The 25951-nt window shown below is 43.0% G+C and overlaps 1 protein-coding gene across 1 annotated transcript in view; it reads left to right on the forward strand.

Moving 5' to 3' along the window:
- The window catches only part of myo16 (myosin XVI), a 351480-nt gene that overhangs the window by 200160 nt on the left and 125369 nt on the right, over positions 1–25951 (forward strand). The window contains exons 20-21 of the mRNA XM_060826459.1: positions 4186–4258; positions 11320–11472. Of these exons, the coding sequence (XP_060682442.1) occupies positions 4186–4258; positions 11320–11472 (226 nt within the window). The remainder of the gene's footprint in view (positions 1–4185; positions 4259–11319; positions 11473–25951) is intronic.

Below are 25951 nucleotides of genomic sequence, written 5' to 3' on the forward strand. Positions count from 1 at the left end.
TGACTTCCATGCCCAGTTGTCAGATTTGCCAGATGTCCATGAAGCAAATTCAGCCATGTTGATGTAGGCATCTTAAACATGTTAGGTAGTTTCCTGATGAAGGGCTTTTGCCTGAAACGTCGATTTTGCTGCTCCTCGGATGCTGCCTGAACTGCTGTGCTCTTCCAGCACCACTAATCCAAAATCTTAAACATGTTGCACATTTCTCCATGACGCCTCAGTCAGGAAGATCAATAACTCACTAACTTATTAGTTTACATTTGGAACCAAATTACAAAGGTAAAATCAATATGGAGTTCTGAAATAAACAGGGAGAAAGTGAGGATTACAAATGCCGAAGACCAGAGTTGAAAAGCGTGGTGCTGGAAAAACACAGCTTGCCAGGCAGCATCCGAGGAGCAGGAGAATCGATGTTTCGGGCATAAGCCCTTCTTCAGGGCATAATTCCTGAAGAAAGGCTTATGCCCGAAACGTCGATTCTCCTGCTCCTCGGATGCTGCCTGGCCTGCTGTATTTTTCCAACACCACACTTTTTAACTTCTGAAATAAATAGTCTTATAAGGACTGTCATTAGGAACAATTCCACAAGTGAACATTTTCAGTGACAAAGACCTACACTGCTTACCACTAAAACCTGTGTTTGCCATCCAATGCCCACTGATCCCTCTTTTCCACCTACAAGTTTCAAATGAAGTCGGGGGATAGTTATGGCAGGTTTTTCACCATTTGTCAATGTTATCTCTATTACTTTAATCAAGATAGAAGAATATTCCCTCTGACTTGACCTTTACCTATTTTGCTTCAAAGGCTGTTTCCTCTGATTATATGACAACTGCTTCCCTGATCTATAGGAATCTACCTCTTCAACTAATCAAAGGATCTCTTCAGGTGTTGTTGGAGAATTTGCCTGTAAGAACTATGTGAATATAATGTTGCAACTCTTCCTACATTATCCTGTTTTGGGTTTGAGAGTTTCACTTACAGAAATCAGTTGGATCATGAAATGCCTGCCTTATAACTTGTGTGGTTTACTGGTTGAAAATAAACTAACCCATGGAAATAAGCAATCTCCAACGAGTGATAAATTAAGAGACCATTAACATTTTCATGACATGATGAAGAGCAGAGGATGACATTGTGCTGAATAACATGGCAGCTATTACAGCAGTGTTCTACTGCAGTACTACCTGGGTAGTATTTGCAGCTTTTAACTTGTAAATCGCACCGCATGTACCTGATAAATTACAATATTGCTGGAGGGTCTCAGCTATGGAGAAGTAGTACAAGCTGAGATGTCTGCATTGTAGTTGTCAAAAAACCTCTTTGAACACCACCTCCCCCCCCCTTCCCCCACCCCCACCCCCCACTCCACCCCACCCCACCTCCCAGAGGTTCAGAAAGGTTTTCAAACTAAAAGTGCAAAGTCTTCACTTCAATAATTATATGCAAGTCCTAACATTATTCGAACCGAAATAAGTCAAACAACTGCAGATGCTGGAAATCTGAATCAAAAACAGGAATTTCTGGAGAAATTCAGCAAGTCCGGCAGCATCTATGGAAAGAAAGCAGAGTCAATGTTTCAAGTCCACTAGTGAAGAAGAGTTACTGACTTAAAAATATTAACTCTCCTTTCTCTCCACAGAAGCCTTGCTGAGTTTCTCCAGCAATTTCCATCTCAATTAGAGACCTGTTATCATACTACCCAAATTCCTTTGTGCATCATTTTTAACTCTTTCCACCCAGCTGACAAAATAATGACACAGCATTTTTGTACTGCTTTACTGCACTTGTCAAGTTACTCTGATGAGTTTCATCTGGCACTGGTTTGTCTGTTTGTATATGTTAATGATTAAGGCCCAAAGCCAACTTGACTATATGTACACCTCCCTCCCAAAACACCTCAACCCCTTTATCCCATTTAGGAAGCTGGGAAATTTTGATCGGTTTTCACCTGGCTTGTAATGTGTTGCTGGAAAAGCGCAGCAGGTCAGGCAGCATCCAAGGAACAGGAGATTCAATGTTTCGGGCATAATCCCTACTTCAGGAATCATTCCTGAAGTAGGGATTATGCCCGAAACGTCGAATCTCCTGTTCCTTGGATGCTGCCTGACCTGCTGCGCTTTTCCAGCAACACATTTTCAGCTCTGATCTCCAGCATCTGCAGATCTCACTTTCACCTGGCTTGTAATGTCCACTTGGACCAAAAGGGCACTCATCTTTGAAATACTCCACTTGGACATTCCCTAACTTTCAATTCGTCCCCTCCCATCAGTTGCTTTTCTTTTTCCAGTTGTTCCCTGCTCACATCTCAACTTCCCTTTACAACTCTCACTGGCTGCTTTTCATGAGGAATTTTATCAGAGTCATCGGAATGTTAAACAGTGCATGTCACTTTAATTTTCCGTGTCCACGAGGAGCTTTCTGGCTGGTTAGTTTGGTCAGAGTGATAAGAGTGCAAGGCTGTGCGGGAAACCAGTCAAGAAATTCCACATTTCACCCTTTGTCATTTGTAGGGACACAGTTGATTTGTGTGGAGCATGACCTTCTAAAGAGCTCTCTTATGAATGTCATTCATGGTGCCTCATTTGCTCAATATTTGAGTAGTTAAAGCCACACAAGCTCTCTTGATACACTTATGAAAAAGAAACCTGTAACGTTTGAATAATGCAACAGGGCAGAGATCTACATTGCAAGGTCTTTGCTCCTCTTCCTCGACATCATGTCCACAGGAAAATCAACCCTGCCCATTCTACTGTAACCTGACCTGTGAACATCCGCCGGAGACATTGCTAATTTTAGTCAATACACAGGTATCGCAGAACAATCCATCCAAACCTTCATCACTTTCCCAAGAGAAAACCAAGGAAAGAAAAAGAAGATGCTATGATTTTTACATATTGGGGTTTCCTTTTGGTTTGGCAGCTTCTTTATGACTGTGGTCTACGTGAATCTCTAGGGTTTTTTAATTCATTTGATTTAACATTAGCCAGCAGCACAGGCTCATATGGTTTTGCACACAATTCCCAGGCAGCAGCCACAGTTTCACCAATTCAAAGGAGCCCACTGTGTCTGCTTTTTTGAAAGGGGATGCAGGTTGGAAAGAAGGCAAAGTTTGATGTCTTTCTTCTTGGTGTCATTGTGACAGGCGGGAACAGCAGCTAATCAAAAGGACACTAAAATGAATCAGCCACCAAGATTGGTATTGCATTTTCTGGAGACATATTGCTGCAGCTTTGCAGACACTTGGACAGATTAAAGCTGGCATTACAATGTAGTCCTCTCTGAATCTTCAAGATGCTGGTACTGAGGGCCCTAATGATCATTCAAGAACCCTGAGTCCATTTTGAACAACTGCTGATACTGTACTCCAATGTTCAGAGTTGTGATAAATAAGACTAGTGCTCACAATTCCACAGCATTCCCAATGCTACCCAAGGTCGCATCAGTTCATTGTTGATCAAAGCCCACGTGGTTGGCAATGGGCAGACGTTAATTGCCTTGAAATGAACATCTTTTAGCCTTTAGCCACAAAGAAATGTTGATCAAATAAAAGAGCAAGTTAGTCAGTCAGCCACTGGCTGTCAGATGGGGCAAAGATGATGCGGAATGACACAAAAAAAAGACAAGAACAAAAAGAAATCTACTTTAGATCACTCTGAGGAGTTCGTTTTGACATCAAAAACAACAAGCAAATCCTTGGCATTAAAACTTGGCCATTCTGGCTCTGAACAACTCCTTAAGCTTGATTGTATTGAATCCCACAGGCGAGCTGTCTATGCTAATTACTGCTTGAGACAGCCATTCAATTAGAATTAGGCTGTCCTCAAAACCCAAGGAGGACTCTTACCCCACTGTTAAATGGGCAGGGGAAAATATGTCTCTTTTATGGGGTGCTGGCAGATAAAATAATGTGTTACATTGTTACAGTGAAAACACACTGGAGCTGGAACTGTAATGGGTTTTAGTTATCCAGCAAGGTTATTTAACACATTTTATTTTAAGCTGTATAAACAAGGCTCAGATTTTTCAGTACCAACATGGCAGAAGCCTACTACATATATTTATGCTGAAAGTGTCACCAGAGCCAAATTCATGAGATTACAATCCTGTCAACATGGGCACCATTTAATTTGCAATAAACAGATCGTGGTCTTGTGTATCACTTTTGCTGTCTTCCTTTTGCAGCAGCTCAGCATTTGAAATTGGGATATTGGACATCTTCGGCTTTGAAGAATTTCAGAAAAATGCCTTTGAACAGGTAGGACCTCTTATGTATATAGTGAGTACAGTGTGCACACAGCTCCCAGTGGTATTGCTGTTAAATGAACACTCAGCATTGCATCTGCTGGACATCCCCAGTTCTATTACTATACAAAGAAAATTACATGGAGGTGCCATTGTTGGACTGGGGTGAACAAGTCACATGATGCCAGGTTATAGTGCAACAGGTTTACTTAAAATCACAGGCTTTTGGAGGATGCTCCTTCATTAAGTGAGGTCATTTCACTTAACAAATGAGCAACGCTCCAAAAGCCTGTGATTTTAAATGAACCTTTTGGAATTAACCTGGTGTCATGTGACTTCTGATTTAATATGAAAAAAAACTTCAAACATGATTGATCCCAGCCAACAAGCAAAATAACAATCACCTATAGTGCAATCTAGAATGGTTGCAAATACGCAATGTGACCATAAATTCATTACTGTATGTGGTTAAGGGGCTAATTACTTCAATTAACATTTAGATGGTTAGGAATATGTGTAAGTCCTAATGCCATTCCTACTTGTCAGTCAAACAGCTACTTTGTGAAAATTATATTAATTCCATTTTCATGATTGGAAGATTGTCAGTTAAATTTTATTGAAAATGTTGCATTTTGCTTCATGTAAAGATATAATCGACATAAGGTGAGGTAGTCCAAAACTGGAGAGCATAGGTTTAGGGTGAGATGGGAAATATTTAAATGGGATCTAAGAGGCAACTTTTTCATGCAGATGGTGGTCTGTGTATGGAATGAGCTGCCAGAGGAAGTAATGGAGGCTGGTACAATTACAACATTTAAAAGGCATCTGGATGGGTATATGAATAGGAAAGATTTAGAGGGCTCTGGACAAAGTGCTGGCAAATGACTAGATTACGTTGGGATATCTGGTCAGCATTGTCAAGTTGGACCGAAGGGTCTGTTTCCATGCTGTACATCTCTTTGACTATGACTATGACAAATATTTTGCATTAAACTGCAGTGTGGTTCTGAGACAGAACAAAGAGAAGGGGAAAGTTGCAAGGTAAGGGTTGGACAGGTCAAGTCTACAGAAAGAATAGCAGACAAAGATCGATACTGTGGGGAAAGAGAAACTGATTGCACACAAGGTTAATATGTGAGCAGTATTACTGTAGGATAAAGTGAGGACTGAGAAGTTTAGGATGAGTATGATTTTGTGAAGGATAAAGGATAACCCATTTGGAGGAGGAACAAAAATGGAAATTGCTGGAAAAGCTCAGCAGGTCTGGCAGCATCTGTGGAGAGAAATTAGAGTTAATATTTTAGGTCCAGTGACCTTTTCTGAGTGCAGTACTTTTCCACATTGATTGTGAGTAAGGAATTGATGATTCTTTAGCAGTAATGGAGTGGACATAGTATTCAAATTTGGGTTTGAATTATATATTAGGTTACATATTGACATAGTTAATTAAAGTAAATATCCAGAAAAAAGAAAATAAATTTAGATTTAAACAGAGTGGATGCACAATTCATATGAGTAGTATGACAACGAGCAGCACTACAAAGGCCTCGGTAGTTTTACTTGGGCCACTGGCTGTTACTTTTTAGACCCTGTGGTGTCCTTAGAGGATATAGACACATGAGATTTGATTCTGTATCTATGGCGATGCAGGCACTCTTCGAGAGACAGCTGTCTTAAATATCGTACATGTCACTAGACGTTCAAGAAGAGGGTTTTGTGACGATAATGGATTGGTTGTGTCATTGCTGTGTCCAGTGCCTTGTTCAATGTTGGGCTATCATTGTGGTTTTCTTTTGTATACATTTCTTATTGCTCAGTTTTTTGCTAAGCTATTTCAGAGGTCAAGTAAGAGTCAGGTGTATTGCTGTGGCCTGGAATCATTTTCAGATCAGATCAGGTAAGTTTGGCAGATTTCAATCTCTAAAGAGAACTAGAGAACTGGGAGATCTTTTTATGACAAGTAAAGTTTATTCAAAATTAATTGAATTCAAGTTCTTTAGTTAGCATGAACAGGATTCATCACAACCCCAGTGATAGGAATCCTATATCTGAGTAAAAGATTTGCTAATCTTTAACTCATCTTTTATTGTGATTGTTCAATCAATGATGTGGTGAACATGTTTTGAACATACTCATAGAAGACAAATTTAGCATCCAAGGATAATGGAAATTCAAGAGAAAAAAAGGAAGGGAGAAACTTAAAATAATCATAACCATTAGAACAAAGGATACTAGGAAATTTGATTGGACCAAAGTCTGATAAATCTCCTTAATTTGATGGCCTGCAAAATAGAATCTTAAAGGAATTGATTACATTGTAATCTTCCAAAACCCTCTAGATGCTACAAGAGTTTCAGCAGTGTGGAAAACTGCAAATAGAACCCACTGTTCAAAAAAGGATAGAGGCTTAAAGCAGAAAAATACAGGGCATCTATCACAGTGAAAATCTCAAATACATCATTGAGGAAGTAGCTGCAGGACATTTTAGATATTAGATTACTTACAGTGTGGAAACAGGCCCTTCGGCCCAACAAGTCCACACCGACCCGCCACCCACCCATACCCCTACATTTACCCCTTACCTAACACTACGGGCAATTTAGCATGGCCAATTCACCTGACCCACACATCTTTGGACTGTGGGAGGAAACCGGAGCACCCGGAGGAAACCCACGCAGACACGGGGAGAACGTGCAAACTCCACACAGTCAGTCGCCTGAGTCGGGAATTGAACCCGGGTCTCAAACGCTGTGAGACAGCAGTGCTAACCACTGTGCCACTGTGCCGCCCAGATATATAATACAATCAAGTGGAGTCAATGTGATTTTATGAAAAATAAATCATAATTGACTAACCTATTGAAGTATTTTGAGGATGTAGCAAATAATGTGGTTAAATGGTAACAGGTACATGTTCCTTTATTCTTTCATGGATATGGGTATCTGTGGAAAGATTATCATTTGTTGTCTATCCCTAATAGTCCTTGAACATAGAGTCTTGCTAGGCCAATTCAGAAGGGAGCTCAGATTAAACCATGCTGCTGTGGGTCTGGAGTCACATGTCAGCTTGACCAGATAAGGATGGTAGATTTCCTTCCCTAGACAGCATTAGTGAACCAGACTGTTTTTAATTCCAGATGTAATAATTGAACACAAATTCCTAGTCTCCTCGCGTAATGGAAACAATTTCTTACCATCCACCCTTTCCAAGCCATGAATTATCTTGTAAGTTTCTATTAGATCTCCCCTTAATCTTCTAAACTCCAGTGAATGCAATCCCAGGATCCTCAGCCGTTCCTTATATGTTAGCCCTACCATTCCAGGGATCATCCGTGTGAATCTCCGCTGGACACGCTCCAGTGCCAGTATGTCCTAAGGCGTGGGGACCAAAACTGGACACAGTTCTCCAAATGGGTCTAACCAGAGCTTTATAAAGTCTCAGTAGAACTCCGGTGCTTTTATATTCTAACCCTCTGGAGGTAAATGACAACATTGCATTCCCTTTCTTAATCACGGACTCAACCTGCATGTTAACTTTTAGAGAATCCTCAACTAGAACACCCAGATCCCTTTGTACTTTGGCTTTACGAATTTTCTCACCTTTTAGAAAGTAGTCCATACTTGTATTCTTTTTTCCAAAATGCAAGACCTCACATTTGCTCACATTAGATTAGATTAGATTACTGATTAGAGTAGATTAGATTACTTACAGTGTGGAAACAAGTCCACACCGACCCGTCGAAGCGCAACGCACCCATACCCCTACATTTTACCTATTACCTAACACTGTGGGCAATTTAGCATGGCCAATTCACCTACCCTGCACATCTTTGGACTGTGGGAGGAAACCGGAGCACCCGGAGGAAACCCACGCAGACACGGGGAGAACGTGCAAACTCCACACAGTCTGTCTCCTGAGGCGGGAATTGAGCCCGGGTCTCTGGCGCTGTGAGGCAGCAGTGCTAACCACTGTGCCATCGTGCCGCCCTTAAATTCCATCAGCCATTTCCTGGACCACCCTCCCAAACTGTCTAGATCCTTCCGCAGCCTCCCCACTTCCTCAGTACTACCTGCCTGTCCACCTAACTTTGTATCATTGGCAAACTTCGCTAGAATGCCCCCCAGTCCCTTCATCCTGATCATTAATATATAACATGAACAGCTGCAGCCCCAACACTGAACCCTGCAGGACACCGCTTGTCACCGGCTACCATTCCGAAAACAAACCTTTTATCCCAACTCTCTGCATTCTGTCAGACAGCCAATCCTCAATCCATAGCAGTAGATCACCTCAAACATCATGGGCCCTCACCTTGCTCAGCAGCCTCCCATATGGCACCTTATCAAAGGCCTTTTGGAAGTCTAGATAGACCACATCCACTGGGTTTCCCTGATCTAACCTACTTGTCACCTCTTCAAAGAATTTTGCACAGCTTCGATGCCAAGGAAGAGCAGCGAACACACCGCCCCTGGGTGGGCCATAAATTAGCAGTGCTTTATTCTGAGACAATGTCCAACTGTCCTAGGTTCATCCATGAGGGGAAATGTTCTCTCAGCATTTACCCTATCAAGTTCCTTAAGAATCCCATATGTTTGAATGAAATCACCTTTCATCCTTCGAAACTATAGTGAATATAGCCCCAGCCTGTTTAGCCTTTACCCAAAAGACAATCCCTCCAGACAGGAGATCATCCTAATCAACCTAAGTAGGGCCACAAGACCCGATTGCTGATGATTTGTCTGATTTACATGACTGGTCCTCTCCCAGGTCACACTCCAAGCCGGCAGCCTTACCTGCTTCCTGACCCACCATCTTCACTGTCAACACTTTGGGCTAATGACCTCATCCATTCCCTCTCACACTTTCTCCCAGTGCCAGCCCTCTGGGCTTGCAGTCTCACTCATTCTTTGACTCACACTCTTTCTCCCACCTTTGTTCTCACCAAATCTCCCACCCCTCAACAACCCGCCACACCACCCCCTCCTTCTCCTGAATGCTCACAAAGGGAGCGGATCTGGGCACGAATAGCATGAGGCAGCTTCAACATGTGCGAAATCAGTTCTCTCCAAATGGGTTTGTGATTCACTGATTCTGACAATGAGACAATTTACTCAAAGGATTGAATATGTTTGGGCTCTAGGCTAGGACATATCATGGTAAAAACACTGGCACAATGGTTGTGTTTGCTTCCCCTCTCCCAGTTCTAAGGACACAAAGTTATTCCAGGCCACTTCAAAAATTGGAATGGGAGATTTCTGAAATTGAGTACAGAATGGGTTTTGAAAAGAGAGTTGAACGGTCAACATTTGTGTCAGAACACAGTTGAATGAGCAAATAGGGGCACCAGACTACAGTCTGCTGTTGGAAGGGGCAGGAACTGAGGTGAAGAAAATTATTGAGGCCATTGAATGGGTTACCTCAATCTTAGGCACAAAGGATCTCATAAGCTGTTTAGCTTTGCTGATAGCAGTGAGATGCAAAAGGAGAGTTGAAAGAGATGGATGCTGTTTGTGAAGAGTTTCAATAGTTCTGATTCTCTTTGGGCAACAGGAGGATTTGACAACCAGGGAAACAGATGAACTTTTCAAATGTAGCCAAAATATTTGATGTTGTGGCTTCACTGACTTTGACTCCATCTGTAACTATGTCAAGAGTGTGGTGCTGGAAAAGCACAGCAGGTCGAGCAGCATCCGAAGAGCAGGAAAATCTACATTACAGAAAGCCTTCCTGATGAAGGGCTTATGGCCAAAACGTCGATTCTCCTAATCCTCGGATGCTGCCTGACCTGCTGTGCTTTTCCAGCACCACACTCTTGGCTCTAATCTCCAGCATCTGCAGTCCTCACCTTCGCCCCTTATACCTCTGTCAGTTTGGAATCTGGAGCAAAGTTAACATTCAGTTCTGGACTGGTGACGGAGAGTAACTAGACTTGGTTCCTCCTCAATGATTCAACTTGCAATAGTTGATACACTGAAAGCATGATCAGGGTCATTTCCAAAGCTGGTGCTGCCAAGAAGGAACAGCACTTGCAGACAGCATTTCATCAGGAAGCTGGGTTCCACTGGTTTGCAGCTTCACTGACAGAAATGCATCTGATCAGGCATGAAATTTCCAATTCAAATTTTCATCACTCAAACTGACCACAGCCCCAGTGAGTTACAGTGAGCAAGATTTCATTTGGGCTATTAGAACAAATGACATGTTGCCTTTGATTACAGGAAAATATATGAAGGTCATTTCCCTACTATTGGTAGATCCTCATATACTTTGGAATTCCATTTTTCAGGAAATTATAATGTTTTAATATAATTTCTATTAAATAACATATCCTTCTATCAGTGATGACATTGTTCTCCAATCCTTCTTGGATCACAGACCATGAGGTTTCCACCTCCTATTGATTTAATTGTGTCAATGTTTTTAATCAATTCATTGTATTTTTACTCTAGAAAGACGTAGCTATTTTTGACAATGGCATTAACCATCTCCGAATTCATTCAACATTTGCCTCTAGAAGTTTGCTTAAGAATTTGTCTCTCCTATTATTCATTGAAGTTTATCAAAAATTTAAAGTATTTTGAGAGTTGATGTGTGCTAACTTTAATCAGCAAATGAGGCATCACAATTAGGGTCTTAGCTCAGAAACATTAAATTATAACCAACTGGTACACCTTTCAATGGAGATTTTTAGACACCAGTAAAACTGATAACATAAGGGAAAACTGCAACATTATATAATTGGTTCATATAATAACTTCACTTTAAACTGTACCTTGTGACAAAACAGTTCTTTATCCAGATTGTCCCAGGCTAGTATCAAAAAAGGATGAAGCATTGAAGAAATCAGGTTAGGTTATAGCCAATTCCATGATATTCTCATTCTCAGCAAGCTCTCTATACCAGGAACAGAAAGTCAAAGCATGAAAATTAGAAATGTACACATTTCAAAAAGCTAGAGAAAGCGTTCCTATTTGGGAAGAGTGATCAGTAAATATCAGCATTAATTTACTATTATTGGTACAAACATCAATCTGTGATAGAACAAAAATTGAAATGAGTGCTTTTGTCCCTCAGCTTTGTATCAACATGACAAATGAGAAGATCCATCAGTATATACACGAGACACTCTTTCAACAGCAGCAAGTGGAATATATGAAAGGAGGTGTCACCATGGAAACAGTGAACTCTCCTGGCAACCACAACTCTGTTCTGGACTTCTTTTTTCAGGTACACTTTCTGATATTTGCAGGTGGTGAACTTGCTCTTGGTAAACGATCCTCTCTCACGCTAATTAGATCTACTAAATTAATAAATGAAACAACGTTCACTCTATTCTGTGTCAAAGCTACCTTTGGTAAACATTTGAGTCATGTACCATTTCCTGTTGAATCAAGCAAAGCTTTTTTCCCTTCTTGAAAATGTTTCCCAAGTGTAATTGCCTGAAAATGTCACAATTAAACTGAAGCCACATTCGGGGGTTTGGATCTTCAAGCTTGCATATAAATGAAGATTGCAGCCTTTAATTTTCTTGTCTGGAATGACATCTAATCCTCTCTTAATTCTAGTGTGTGCCAATAACTAACATTTTAAAGAAAAGTATAATCAGAATTGTGTTTTTTTAGACTACTAGTCTCAAAATGTCAGATGTTACTTTTACTCAGGGACAGATTGTTTTGTTTCTTGAAAATTAGTTTTCTTACCTCGTTACAAATGCATGTGTGAATAGAGCATTAAATCCGATGGGCAAGATGTACTGAGTGCTGCTAGGCTTCGACATCCAAGTACCATTTCTAGATGTCACCTGGACAGCACTTCACTCTCTGCAATATAGGAGCATCACTCAAGCTTCGCTCATCAACTCCAATTATTGCTAGGGATGTTGATGACCAGACCCAAAATGGCTCCAGGCTTCAGTGACAACTCCTCGCATGTTCTTCTGCAGACTGTCTGAGAGAGAAGGGATGTGTTGTTTCTGAAAAATGGTGACAGGCTGCCATCCTGACTGATAAAGGCAACCTGGACAGAGGTGACAGTAGAGTTCAGTGCTCATGGGTGACTCAAGAGACTCTGAGTCTAAGAGTACAAATGGAAGATCGATCTACTGCACTCCACCTTCATAAGTGGCACTCTCCACCTAATGATTTGGAGATGCCGCTATTGGGGTGTACAAAGTTAAAAATCACACAACACCAGGCTATAGTCCAACAGGTTTAATTGGAAGCACACTAGCTTTCGGAACAATGCTCCTTCATCAGGTGGAGCGGAGGGCTCAATCCTAATACACAGAATTTGTAGCAAAAATTTGCTATAAATTCTGTGTGTTAGGATTGAGCCCTCCACTACCATCTGATGAAGGAGCATCGCTCCGAAAGCTAATGTGCTTCCAATTAAACCTGTTGGATTGTAACCTGGTGTTGTGTGATTTTTAACGTTCTCCACCTAATGTGAGTTAGCTTGAGGTGTGAGTTAATCTTATAATGTTGCCAGTACAGAGGATTCTCACATACAAATTGAATGCTCGGCATCCTCATCAGATGCCTCATGTGCATTGAATACAACAAGCACTATTAATGCTGCAGTAATGACTTATTGGCTTTAACTCATCTGCCAAGGTTTGCAGTTAGAACAGAAAAGAAGTAACAACACTCAGGAGCCCTGACAGCATCAGGTCACTGACCTTCCATCTCAATTAGGAGAACCTAGTTCTGAAACATTTTCACCAAGAGTGATGTTCGATTCATGCATGCAATTGTAACAAGGTAAAAACAATGAATTTGCAAGACACAAAGGAATAGCAATTTTTGAGAAGATTTGTAGTTCAGGTAGATGATAAGTATGTAAGTTAGCTCGCTGAGCTGGAAGGTTTATTTTCAGACATTTCATCAACATGACTAGGTAACCTCGCTTCACTGGAGACGCTCACTGATGATGTTACCTCGTCATGGTGACGTAACATCTGAAAACAAACCTTCCTGCTCAGCAAGCTAGCATATATATATATATATATATATATATATACACACACACTAGCTTGCTGAGCAGGAAGGTTTGATTTCAGATATATATATAAGGAATAAATAAGATAGAAGTACGGAGGTTGTTACCACTGGCAGCTGAAACTAGAACTCTGGGCATGTTTTCAAAATAAAGGGGAGCAGAGTTAGGGCTGAGTTGAGAAAACTTTTACTCCCAAAATTTTGCCAATCTGTGGAATTTCCTGCCCAATGAAGTAGATGAGGTTACTTCATTGAATGTTTTTAAGGTGAAGATAAGTGAAGTTTTGAATGGTAAAGGAATTAAGGGTTATGGTGAATGGACGGGTAAGTGGAGCTGAGTCTACGAAAAGTTCATCCATAATCATATTGAATGGTGGAGCAGGCACAACAGGTCATCTGACCTACTCCTGACCCTGTTCCTTATGTTCTTATGGATCGGACAAGGACACGACAAGACGTGGCTTCAGCACGAACACCTCAGAAATATCTCAGCCACAAACAACATCAAAGGCTTTACTGTCTATTACACTCTAATACTTGGATGAAACAGAAATGCTGTTCATTCAGAATTCTTTAAATCTTCGGATTCACTGAACTACATTCTTCTTACCAATACAAGGAGCCTGCTTCTAATTACTCCTTTTAGCGTCATTTTGCTTTAACATCATTAAAAAATTAAGACCAGAAATCTCACTGAGAATCATAAGATTTGTCTTAATGTTGTTTATTGCAGTAATGTACCTTTAATGACAGGCGCCATTTCTCACCAAAGAATATAGGAGTTAAATTAGGCCATTCGGCCCATCACGTTTGCTCTGCCATTCAATGAGATCATGACTGAGCTGATTATCCTCAATTCCACTTTCCTGCCTTTGCTCCATAATCCTTGATTCCCTTGTTGATTAAAAATTTCAGCCTTGATTGTACTTAATGACCCAGCTTCAACAGTCCTCTGTGATAAAGAACCCCACAGATTCACTACTCTGAGAGAAGGAATTCCTTCTCATTTTTGTCTTAAACGTAATGGCACTTACTCTGAGATTACACCCTCTGGTCCTAGACTGTCCTACATGGCATACAGCCATTCTGCACTGACCCTGTCTCATTTGCCTATATTCCAAAGGATAGTGGCCCAATCTACTCAGCCGCTCCTCATAAGACATCTCTGGTATCAGCCTAGTGAATTATCTCTGGACTGCTCTCTGTGCCAGTATGTCTTGCCTTAGATAAGGAGCCCCAAACTGTTCATAGTGTTCCAGTTGTGGTCTGATTATTGCCTTGTATCATTTTAGCAAAACCTGCCAATGTTTACACCCCAGTCCCTTTGAAACCAAGAGGTAATATTCCATTTGACTTCTCTATTACCTGCTGAACTTGGATGCTAGTTTTTTTTTGTGATTCATAGATGAGGAATTTTGAAATCTTCTGTTCTGTAGACTTCCACAGTCATTCTCCATTTAAATAATGCTCTTCTATTGTTCCAGCGAAAATGGTTAACCTCACATTTTCTTACATTATATTCCAGTGCCAGTTTTCTGCCACTCATGTAACATATCGACATCTCTTTGCAGACTCTTTGAATCATCATCGCCACTTACCTTCTCACCTGCTTTTCTGTTATCTGCAAACTTGATGATAGCACATTCACTTTCCTCATCCAAGTCATTAATATACATTGCAATTAACTGTGGCCCTAGCACCGATCCCTGTGCAACACCATTACTTACAGGTCACCCCATCTTGATAATGGGCCTGTTATCCCAACACTCTTTCTTCTATTAGTTACTCAATTCTCTATCCATGCTAATATGCAACCCCCAAACGCTCAAAGCTGCTCCCAACCTTCTGATTTGGACCCACTCCCTGTGCTGTACCCTCCTGAGATCTTCACCAGGAAACCCTTACTCACCAGGCACTAGACATGGCAAACCAACACCCAATAGCATCTCTTAGAGAGGCTATGTATGTCCCCTCAACTCACATGGTTTAGCAGAACATATCAGAGCTGTTCCTTCTGGCTCAAAAGGTGCCAGCAATTCTGACAGGCTGTCCCCATGCCTTTCTCCACCTCCTTCCCATCCCCTTCCTCTTTCTCATTAGACCACAGCCAAGGGCAATACAGCAAGTCAATTGGAACAGCCCCACTAAGCAATAGCCCACACAGACCCTGGCAGTACCTAGCAAGGAAGACACCACCGGGCACCATCATGTGGCCAGGAACAAGTAAAGACACCACTAGCTGCCCAGGGCTGACTGGGCAAAGACTTCCCTGAAGCATTCCCCAGGGAATGTATCCAGAATATAAATGGAGTCTGCCTCTACCTCTCTCCCAGATAGTGCATTCCAAATCCCTACAACTGATGATCATGCTGCTGAAGAAGCTAAGGCAGTCGGAAGATAAAGCAGACTCAGCAAACAACTGATTAAAGGGGTTTCTCCTTATCTCCCTCCAAGCTCTCTTGCTGACAATCTTGAAATTGTGGTCCCTAATTACTGACATCCCAACTAGCTGAAACTTCTTCTTTATCCTGTCAAAATCTGAACATTTAAATAAGGTTACCTCTTCATCTTCTGGGATTTAAGGAGAATAAGCACAATTTCTTTCATGTTTCTTTGTATCTAAATTCCCTAATTTCTGGTGTCATTCCAGTATATGTGTATCTCAATATGTATCTCTGAATGCAGAAGAAGTGTTCATGTACCCATATTAATGTCTTTTCATCTTCCCCTGCAAGCAGACCATATCACAATAAGCATGAATGTAACCAGGGCATAAGGCCAACATTAGGTTCTTGACCCATTTTGATGAGCTGGTGGAGCTGGCAAGAGGTCATCGAGACCATACCTGTATGAAGTGGGGTATTGACCGCCCCCATGACCGACTCCGTCCCCACTCCCAGCTCCAGCCCCACACCAGGTCCTAGCTCCCAGCCCTGCCGTATTTTCACTATCTCTCCAGACCTCCCCCTCTCTGAGGATGAACGATCAGTCCTCAGCAGAGGCCTCACCTTCATCCCCCTACGCTCCCGGATCAATGAGTTTGACACGCGGCGAGACGTCGAACAATTCTTCCACTGCCTTTTCCTCCGCGCCTACTTCTTCAACCAGGATTCTTGCCCACCCTCTGACAACCCCTTCTCCTGCCTCCAACACACCCCATCCACCTGGACACCGCGTGCTGGCCTCTTACCCGCCCTTGATCTCTGCATATCCAACTGCTGCCATGACATTGACCACCTCAACCTCTCCACCCCTCTCACCTACTCCAACCTCTCACCCTCGGAATGTGCAGCCCTCCACTCCCTCTGCTCCAACCCCAACCTCACTATCAAACCAGCAGACAAGGGAGGCGCAGTGGTAGTTTGGCGCACCGATCTTTACACCGCTGAAGCTAGATGCCAACTCACGGACACCTCCTCCTACTGTCCCCTTGACCATGACCCCACCTCACACTACCAAACCATCATCTTCCAGACCATCCAGGACCTCATCACCACAGGAGATCTCCCATCATTTGCCTCCAACCTCATAGTCCCACACCCCGCACCACCTGTTTCTACCTCCTGCCCAAAATCCACAAACCTGACTGCCCCGGCCGACCACTGTCTCAGCCTGCTCCTGCCCCACCAAACTCATCTCTGCATACCTCGACACTGTCCTGTCCCCCTTAATCCAAGAACTCCCCACCTACGTTCGGGACACCACCCACGCCCTCCACCTCCTCCATGATTTTCGCTTCCCCAGCCCCCAAAGCCTTATCTTCACCATGGACATCCAGTCCCTGTACACCTCCATCCCCCATCACGAAGGCCACCAAGTCCACCGCTTCTTCCTCTCCCACCGATCCAACCAGTACTCTTCCACTGACACCCTCCTTCGACTGACTGAACTGGTCCTCACTTCTAACAACTTCTCTTTCCAATCCTCCCACTTCCTCCAAACCAAAGGAGTAGCCATGGGCACCCGCATGGGCCCCAGCTATGCCTGCCTCTTCGTCAGATATGTGGAACAGTCCATCTTCCGCAGCTACACTGGCACCACCCCCCACCTTTTCCTCCACTACATCAATGATTATATTGGCGCTACCTCATGCTCCCACGAGGAGTTTGAACAGTTCATCCACTTTACTAACACCTTCCACCCTGACCTCAAATTTACTTGGACCGTCTCAGACTCTTCCCCCCCCCCCCCCCCTTCCTAGACCTCTCCATTTCTATCTCGGGTGACCGACTCAACACAGACTATAAACCGACAGACTCCCACAGCTACCTAGACTACACCTCCTCCCAGATTCCATGCCCCCTGTAAAAACACCATTCCATATTCCCAATTCCTTTGCATCCGCCGCACCTGATCCCAGGAGGACCAGTTCCAATACCGAACAACCCAGATGGCCTCCTTCTTCAAAGATCGCAATTTCCCCTCAGACGTGGTTGACAATGCTCTCCATCGCATCTCCTCCACTTCCCGCTCTTCCGCCCTTGAGCCCCGCCCCTCCAATCACCACCAGGACAGAACCCCACTGATCCTCACCTTCCACCCCACCAACCTCCACATACATCGTATCATCCTCCGTCATTTCTGCCACTTCCAAACAGACCGCACCACCAGGGATATAGTTCCCTCTCCACCCCTAGCAGTGTTCCGAAAAGACCACTCCCTCTGCGACTCCCTTGTCAGGTCCACATCCCCCACCAACCCAACCTCCACTCCCGGCACCTTCCCCTATAGCCGCAAGACGTGCAAAACTTGTGCCCTCTCCTACCTCCAAGCCCCAATGGATCCTTCTATATTCACCGCAAATTCACCTGCACCTCCACACACATCATTTACTGCACCCGCTGCGGCCTCCTCTACATTGGGTAGACAGGCCGCCTACTTGCGGAACATTTCAGGGAACACCTCTAGGACACACACACACCAACCAACTCAACCGCCCCGGTGGCTGAACACTTTAGCTCCCCCTCCCACTCTGCCAATGACATGCAGGTCCTTGGCCTCCTCCATCGCCAGACCCTGGCCACACGACGCCTGGAGGAAGAGCGCCTCATCTTCCGCCTCGGAACCCTCCAACCACACGGGATGTATGTAGATTTCTCCAGCTTCCTCATTTCCCCTCCCCCCACCTTATCTCAGTCCCAACCCTCGGATTCAGCACCGCCCTCTTGACCTGCAATCTTCTGCCCCACCTCTCTGCCCCCACCCTCTCTCCGGCCTGTCACCCTCACACCCACCTCCTTCCACCTATCATATTCCCAGCGCCCCTCCCTAAAAATTCCCTTCCCCCCCCCCTACCTTTTATCTCAGCCCACTTGGCACACCAGCCTCATTCCTGAAAAGGGCTTATGCCCAAAACATCGATTCTCCTGCTCCTCAGATGCTGCCTGGCCTGCTGTGTTTTTCCAGCACCACATTTTTCAACTCTGGTACTCCAGCATCTGCAGTCCTCACTTTCTCCTACTGATCATGTATGCCAATCTAGTGAGATAGCCTCCACTCTGCTACTCCCAATGCATATGTTTAGACATCTGTGTGGTGGCTCACTTCATAAACAAATATTGATATTCTTTTACATAGCCTAATGATCTCACACCCGAACCAAAGCGAAAATATGAGAATTTTTCTTCTGGCAAAATTATCCCCCAGACCCATCTTTGACAGCATGTCTGAGGAGGAAGAATTGGAGCCTGTTTGAATGCACTATCAAAGCATTCCTCTCCACCCTGCACCAGCCCAGAGAGATTCACTGCGGTGGATATCCTATCTCGAGTAGCCAGGAGTTCACATTCTACTGAGCACTGCATGACACAGTCCAGCACTTAGGAATTTATTGCAGCTCTCTCTGACACTGTGAATCGTGCGAAAGACCAGGCAGCTGCTGAGTCAGTTACTGATGATGAACCTCTGGACTCGGCTATTAATGAACTGATAGAGATACAGTCATGCAAGGCGACAACTGGCATTGTCATGTACAGATTGCATCAAAGGGCTGAGGTATTTCCCAACGTTCTATATGATGTTGGGTCTCCAATTCATGACTGCCTCCGTGGAATGGGTGCTAGCTACCATGAGGGCCAGGTTGAGCAGAACATTCTGTTGTGAGATGTGTAGGGCCTTCATTGCTTTGCTCGAGTTACAACTGTATTAATTCATTGGCCAGGCAAGAGATGGTCAATGGACCTGACCATCAACTATATGGTCCATCTTCTCAAGGAGTGAGGGAGATGCCACTGCACACTGACATAGAGGAGGAGCGACCACTAGCCATTCAGGGAATGTCACTTCGGTATATTCCAGAGATGCCCTAGCTCTCCACCTTACATCTTCCCAGGCAGCCAGTTGCCTCCACCTTGCTGTTAGGCTCTTCAGGCCTGTTTGTCGTGTCTTCCCACTGCTCTGGCTTCTTCAGCAGCACAATCACTGGCTTCCCCTCCATCAGTTTTTCAGTCAGATTCCGCAATTGTGGAGAAATGAGGATAGTCTGTCATCTCCATCCGTAAGGTTATCACCCTGTTAATGGGTTACGTTGGGTTCCAAATAACTGTTCTGCCAGAGACACTGTTGAGTAGCAGAGTCCTGACTGGTCCAAGAAATGGAAGTACATTTTGGCAGACTGATTGTCAGTTCATTGATGGTCCTAGTGGATGCCCGGGCAACATCGTATTGATTTTCTGCAACAGCCTGAAGGATTTCAGACTGGGGTCATTAGCCGTACCTTCTGGTGATACTTTCTCAGAGCTTGCGATGACGTGGGAAATGAACATTCACTGCACCTGGGAGTTTGGGGAGTTCAAGGTTTGGGCGAAGATTTGTAGCTCGGGTGCTCGTTGTTGTGGTTCTGTTCACCGAGCTGGAAGTTTTTGTTGCAAACGTTTCGTCCCCTGGCTAGGACTGCAATGACTGCACAAAACACTATATAGGACAAACAGGAAGACAGCTAACAATCCGCATACATGAACATCAACTAGCCACGAAACGACACGACCAGCTATCCCTTGTAGCCACACACACAGACAACAAGCAACATGAATTCGACTGGGAAAACACTACTATCATAGGGCAAGCCAGACAGAGAACAGCCAGGGAATTCCTAGAGGCATGGCATTCATCCACAAACTCCATCAACAAACACATCGACCTGGACCCAATATACCAACCACTACAGCGGACAGCTGAAACTGACAACCGGAAGCGGCAAGGACAGACCACTATAAATACCGGAAGAAACATCAAAGAAGCGCTTCGCAGGAGGCTCCAAAGCACTGATGATGTCACCTAGCCAGGGGACGAAACGTTTGCAACAAAAACTTCCAGCTCGGCGAACAGAACCACAACAGTTTGGGGAGTGTAAACTGGTGAAAGGTCCCTGCACAGCAGGTGTATACCAGCAGGAATTATTGCCTGTGGTGTCACAAATAGCTAGACATTGAGGGAATGTAATCCCTTCCTGTTCAGAAATCCAACTGAATAATGCCAGGGAGCTTTCTCAGAAATCTATGTAATTACTTCTTCACCAAAGCTAGACCGAATGGCCTGTAATTTCTTAGTCTATCCCTTCATCTCTTTATTCTTTAAATGATAGGACACCATTAGCAATCCATTAACACCTCCCAGTGGCTCGAGACAATTTCAACATTACTGCCAGGTTCCTTGATATCTTCTGACTTGCCACCCTCAACAGCCAAGGATGCATCTCATTGCTTTCACCAGTACCTTCACATATGGAACTTACACCAGTGCTTTGTAAGAAATTAACCTTCTTCTACAGCTTTGCTGTGGGCTATTTTTAAGTAGTATTGCTTGCCAATTAAAAGGTAGCTACATTTAAATATACACAGAGGCACACACTGACAGAGAAGCACACTGACTGAGAAGCACACTGACAGATTGCACACTGACTGACAGAGATGCACAAACTCAGACATACATTACACACAAAAATACACACTGACAAAGACACAACACACTCAGACACACACTACACACAGAAACATTCTCACAGAGGCACACACTATGCAGACACACACACTGACACAGACATACATACTCAAAGACACACACTGCACAGGCACACTACACACAGACACACATACACTCACAGAGAGACATAATACACAGACAGAGACATACACTACACACAAAACGCACACACACTCTCAAAGATTCAACTCACGGACCACTTTGGGGCATGTTTATATACAACTGTGACACATTTGAAAACAGTTATTTTTAAACTTTCAAGATATTCTTCGATTTAGTGATAACCTCATGCCGGTTATTAATGCAGCCTGTAACTGTGTTTTCATGAAAATTTAATGTGTTTAATCTGAATCACATGTCAGAAACCAAATTTCAAATAATGGATATGGCTACTGCAGTCAGTTTTATTAGATAATTTTAAATAACATGAATATTTTTAAAAGGTGTCTATTACTGTTCTTGCATCAAAAACACATTGTAATTGAGAGGCTTTTCGAATTAATGCTGTATTATCTCTTTGGATCTTGGGGCATGCCAGTTTTCAGTCTGATGTTTGTTCAACTATATCATGGAAATTACATTTTCCGATAGAAGTAATTTACTTTTGAATCTACACGATCTGTTGTGTGGATTTGTAGATGTTGGGAGGGAATTCCCATACAATCTTGCTGATAGTTCATGCCATATTTTTAACCTGTACTTGACCTACAGAGGGCGCTCCAGTTCTCTTTATCAAATGAATTGCATCCACTACACTTGCTGGTGACAATGTAGTTATTTGGTTTTCATCAATGTAAAAAGCTGCTGGTTCAGTTCCATGCAACACACAAGAAAGTTGTCCTGTGCAATATTCCTGAACAAAGCAAATAAATGACAGCAAACCCTGAAAAGGGAGAAGTAGTTGCAGGTGCAGCTTTATCTCACAAGGGAGAGATAAAGATAGTTCGTCTCTTTTAATTTATCACAACAGCAGCTGTGTAAATTAGTTTAATCTTGAAGTGTACATGTGCCTCACTAATCAGCATGTGGCAGTTGTGCAACGTAATTTAAAATGTGTCGGCTTTTAAGATGGGAAAATGATATGAAGATCAAATTGTCTAGTGTTAGTCTACATTGGGAACCCTGTGTCAGAGCTGATATAGCCAAAATATGAATGCAGTGACCTTCCCAACTTCATTTACGTTAAGCCAGTGAGCTAACTGTGCATCCCTGAAAGCTCCAGTTAAAGTAGATGTGAAATAAAGATGGATTGTCCTCTAAGGAAATAGGAACAAAGGCCATTCAGCCCATTGAGCCTGTTCTGCTATTTAATATGATCCTAGCTAATCAAACACTTCAATGCCTTTTACCCAAGGTATTCCCGTAAACCCCATAAGCACCGATGATCAAAAAGTCAATCAACCAGAAGTGAGTGGAGCAAATTACTGTAAATGCTGGAATTTGTACTGAAAACACCAAATGCAGGAAATCACAGCGGGTCAGGCAGCATCCAAGGAGAGAAAGCAAGCTAACATTTCGAATCTAGATCATCTATCATCAGAGTGCAAGCTTTTTTGGGGGGGTTTGGGGAAGTGACAACAGTCTTTGGGCTGCTTTGGGAGCTGGTAACAGTAATTTTACTTGTTACACTTTTTAGGAAAATATGTCTGGAAATTTGCATTTTAGAGATGGCCCCCAAATGTCCTTTTGAGGATCACCACTCCGATCACAATACCCACCCATTTGCTTGAGTCCAAGGCAGCTCAATTTCAGGAAGGTGTCTCAAAACTGATGCAAGGGTTCCCAATTTGTACGTGTAAAGAGTGTACCTTTTATTTCACATGCAGGCATAGATGCATAGTCTTCATCCTTTAAGATTACGACAAACTTCCACCATATTTAGATGCTCAGGCAACCATTTTATGTGTGCAGTATTGACGGGGCCTTAAACCTATAGATTTCAGTATAGATTTCCATTAAATAGTTGCAATGTTTTTTTAACAGTGAGCTGCACAAGTATATTTCAACATTATTGTAGTTGTCATTAAAGTTGACAGAAGTTAAACGTCTACGGACCTGGTGTAATAAATACAGGAAAATTTTTAATTAAGCTGTTGCAAAGTGGTTGTACCCCACTGTTGTCACACCATGTTCTGACATTTGTTAGACTTTTTTTGCTTAATAAATGGCAAATTTTGCAAACGTACAAGAAGCCCATGTTTGGTAGGAAGTGATGAATAGCGAGTCAACATTTCCAAGTAATGAACAAGCTCCCACAAGTAGCCTCCAATTACAAAAGCATTTCCCTTCATCTTTGTCATGGAACTTCCCACTTCCTCCCCATGCCTTTTTAATAGAACAGAATAAAATGGAATCCCTACAGTGTGGAAGCAGAACCTTTGGTCCACACCGACCCTCCACAAAGTGACCCACTCAAACACATTCCCCTACCCGATATTTACCCCTGACTAATGCACCCAGCCTACACATTCCTGAATACTGTGGGCAATTTAACATGTCCAAGCCACTAAACCTGCACATCATTAGGTGGTGGGAGGAAACCCACACATGACATGGGGAGAATGTGCAAACTCCATACATACAGTCTCCCGAGGCTGGAATCAAACCCAGGTCCTTGGTGCTGTGAGGTAGCAGTGCTAACCACTGAGCCACCATGCTGCCTTTTGATCCCTTTAACCATAGGAACTATAGCTAACTCCTTGAAAACATTCAATGTTTTGGCCTCAACAACTGTCTGCAGCAGAGAATTCCAGAGGTTCATCCCTCTGGGTGACAAACTTCTCTTCATCTCAGTTCCAAATGGCCTACCCCATTTCCTTAAACTCTGACTCCTGATTCAGTCCTGTTCAATTTGGATTATTTCAGATTTGACCTAGTTAATTTTTTTTGTTGGAGGAAGCATGTTACGTTACAGTAAATGATGAGAACATCTCCCAGTAGGATTGATTACTAATGATCTCACGCAGTGACATCAATATCCCCATAGAATTCAGGCAGAACCAGTTGAGCAGGTGCATGGTAACCCTTTTGTTACATAAGGGACCCAGTGTATGTCTGAGGAATGATGATGATAACCACGATAGGTAACTATCACCTGGAGATGCAGATTGACAGTGCTAAAATAATGAAGCAGTTGATTGAATTATTATTTGAAATTAATTTTGAGTGTAAAATCCCGACCTGTGGCACCACTGGAGATGGTGCTGCCAAAGCATATTACCTCCCCAGCTTCTTCTGGCAGCTCCCATAGGATGCCCAGCGCTGAGTGTGGGCACTCACATGGGCATAATATTAATACATCAGAAATCTTACAAGTAACGCCAGCTGACTTGATGTCCTACCAACCATATGATGTAGGTCCAGAAGTAGACCATTTGGTCCATCAAGTCTGTTCTACTATTCAATGAGATAAAGGCTACTCTGATAATCCGATGCTGCACTCTCCTGCTTTTTCCCCCAAATCCCTGGTTCCTTACAGATAAAGCATTTGCCCATCTCAGCCTTGAATCTTCATATAAAGACCTGGCCTCTACAGCCTTTTGTGGCAAAGAATTCCATACATTCCCTATCCACTGAGTGAAAATTCCTGAAAAATAGACATATCTGTTTTATATATGTGGTAAAAACAATGACAGCAGATGCTGGAATCCAGATTCTGGATCAGTGGTGCTGGAAGAGCACAGCAGTTCAGCTGCTCGTTGGATGCTGCATGTTATATATTTGTGACAATTTACTCTGAGGTATACCCTCTGGATCTAGACTCTTACCTAAGGGGAAATAACCCTTCTGCATCTAATTTGTCAACCTCCTGAAACATCGTTTATATTTCAACAAGGTCAGCTTTCATTCTCCTAAACTACTGAATCTCGTCTCATGAGAAAATTAGTCTGCATTGTGGATCAATCTAATGAACCTTCACCAATGCCATTATATATTTATCAAGATAAGGGGATCATCACAGTATTCTGGGTGTGATCTATCTAGTGCTTTTATAGTTTTCATAAGACTTTTTTGTTTTTATGTTCCATTCTCTTTGAAGAAAGGTCATTTGCCATTACCTCCAGAACTTTTATGCTAGTTTTTTTGTGATTTAAACACCAGGACCCTCCGATCCTGCTGTGCTGCAGCTTTCTGCAATTGTTCTTCATTGAGATAATATTCAGCTGCTCCACTTGTCCTGCCAAATAGCATAATCTCATATTTTCCAACACTATATTCCACCTGCCAAGTTTCCCTTGCCCACTCACATAACCTTTCAATATCCCTCTGCCGATTCTATGTCACAAACCTCCCCACTGACCTTCCCAACCATTTCATGTCATCTGCAAACTTGGTGATAGCCCATTGTTATCTCTCATCTTAGTCATTGATCTGGATGATGCATATTTGTTCAATACGTTTGGTTTTAAATCACCAAAGAACATGCGTTCAACTTCAGGAGGGACCCAAACCTCTGCTTAAAGGGCCATGCATTGAAAATGTCTGTAAGATCATTTAGATTACTTTCTGTTGCTGCAACATCTCTCTGGAGTATTTCTAGAGCTGTTTTCGGTGAGTTTCCGAACTTGCTTGGATAGTTGTTACTTCCTTGAAGGGAGATAAGAGTTTTAATGATCTAGTCTGAAAGGGTTGCAGTCCACTGTTGTTATATGATGTGCATGTATCCTTAAGCTAGTGTATTGGAAACCAGTCAAGAGTTACTCACTCTGAGACAGAATGTGACATAGCAG

This window comes from Hemiscyllium ocellatum, chromosome 6 (genome assembly GCF_020745735.1).
Source record: "Hemiscyllium ocellatum isolate sHemOce1 chromosome 6, sHemOce1.pat.X.cur, whole genome shotgun sequence".
In the NCBI taxonomy this organism is placed as follows: Eukaryota; Metazoa; Chordata; class Chondrichthyes; order Orectolobiformes; family Hemiscylliidae; genus Hemiscyllium; species Hemiscyllium ocellatum.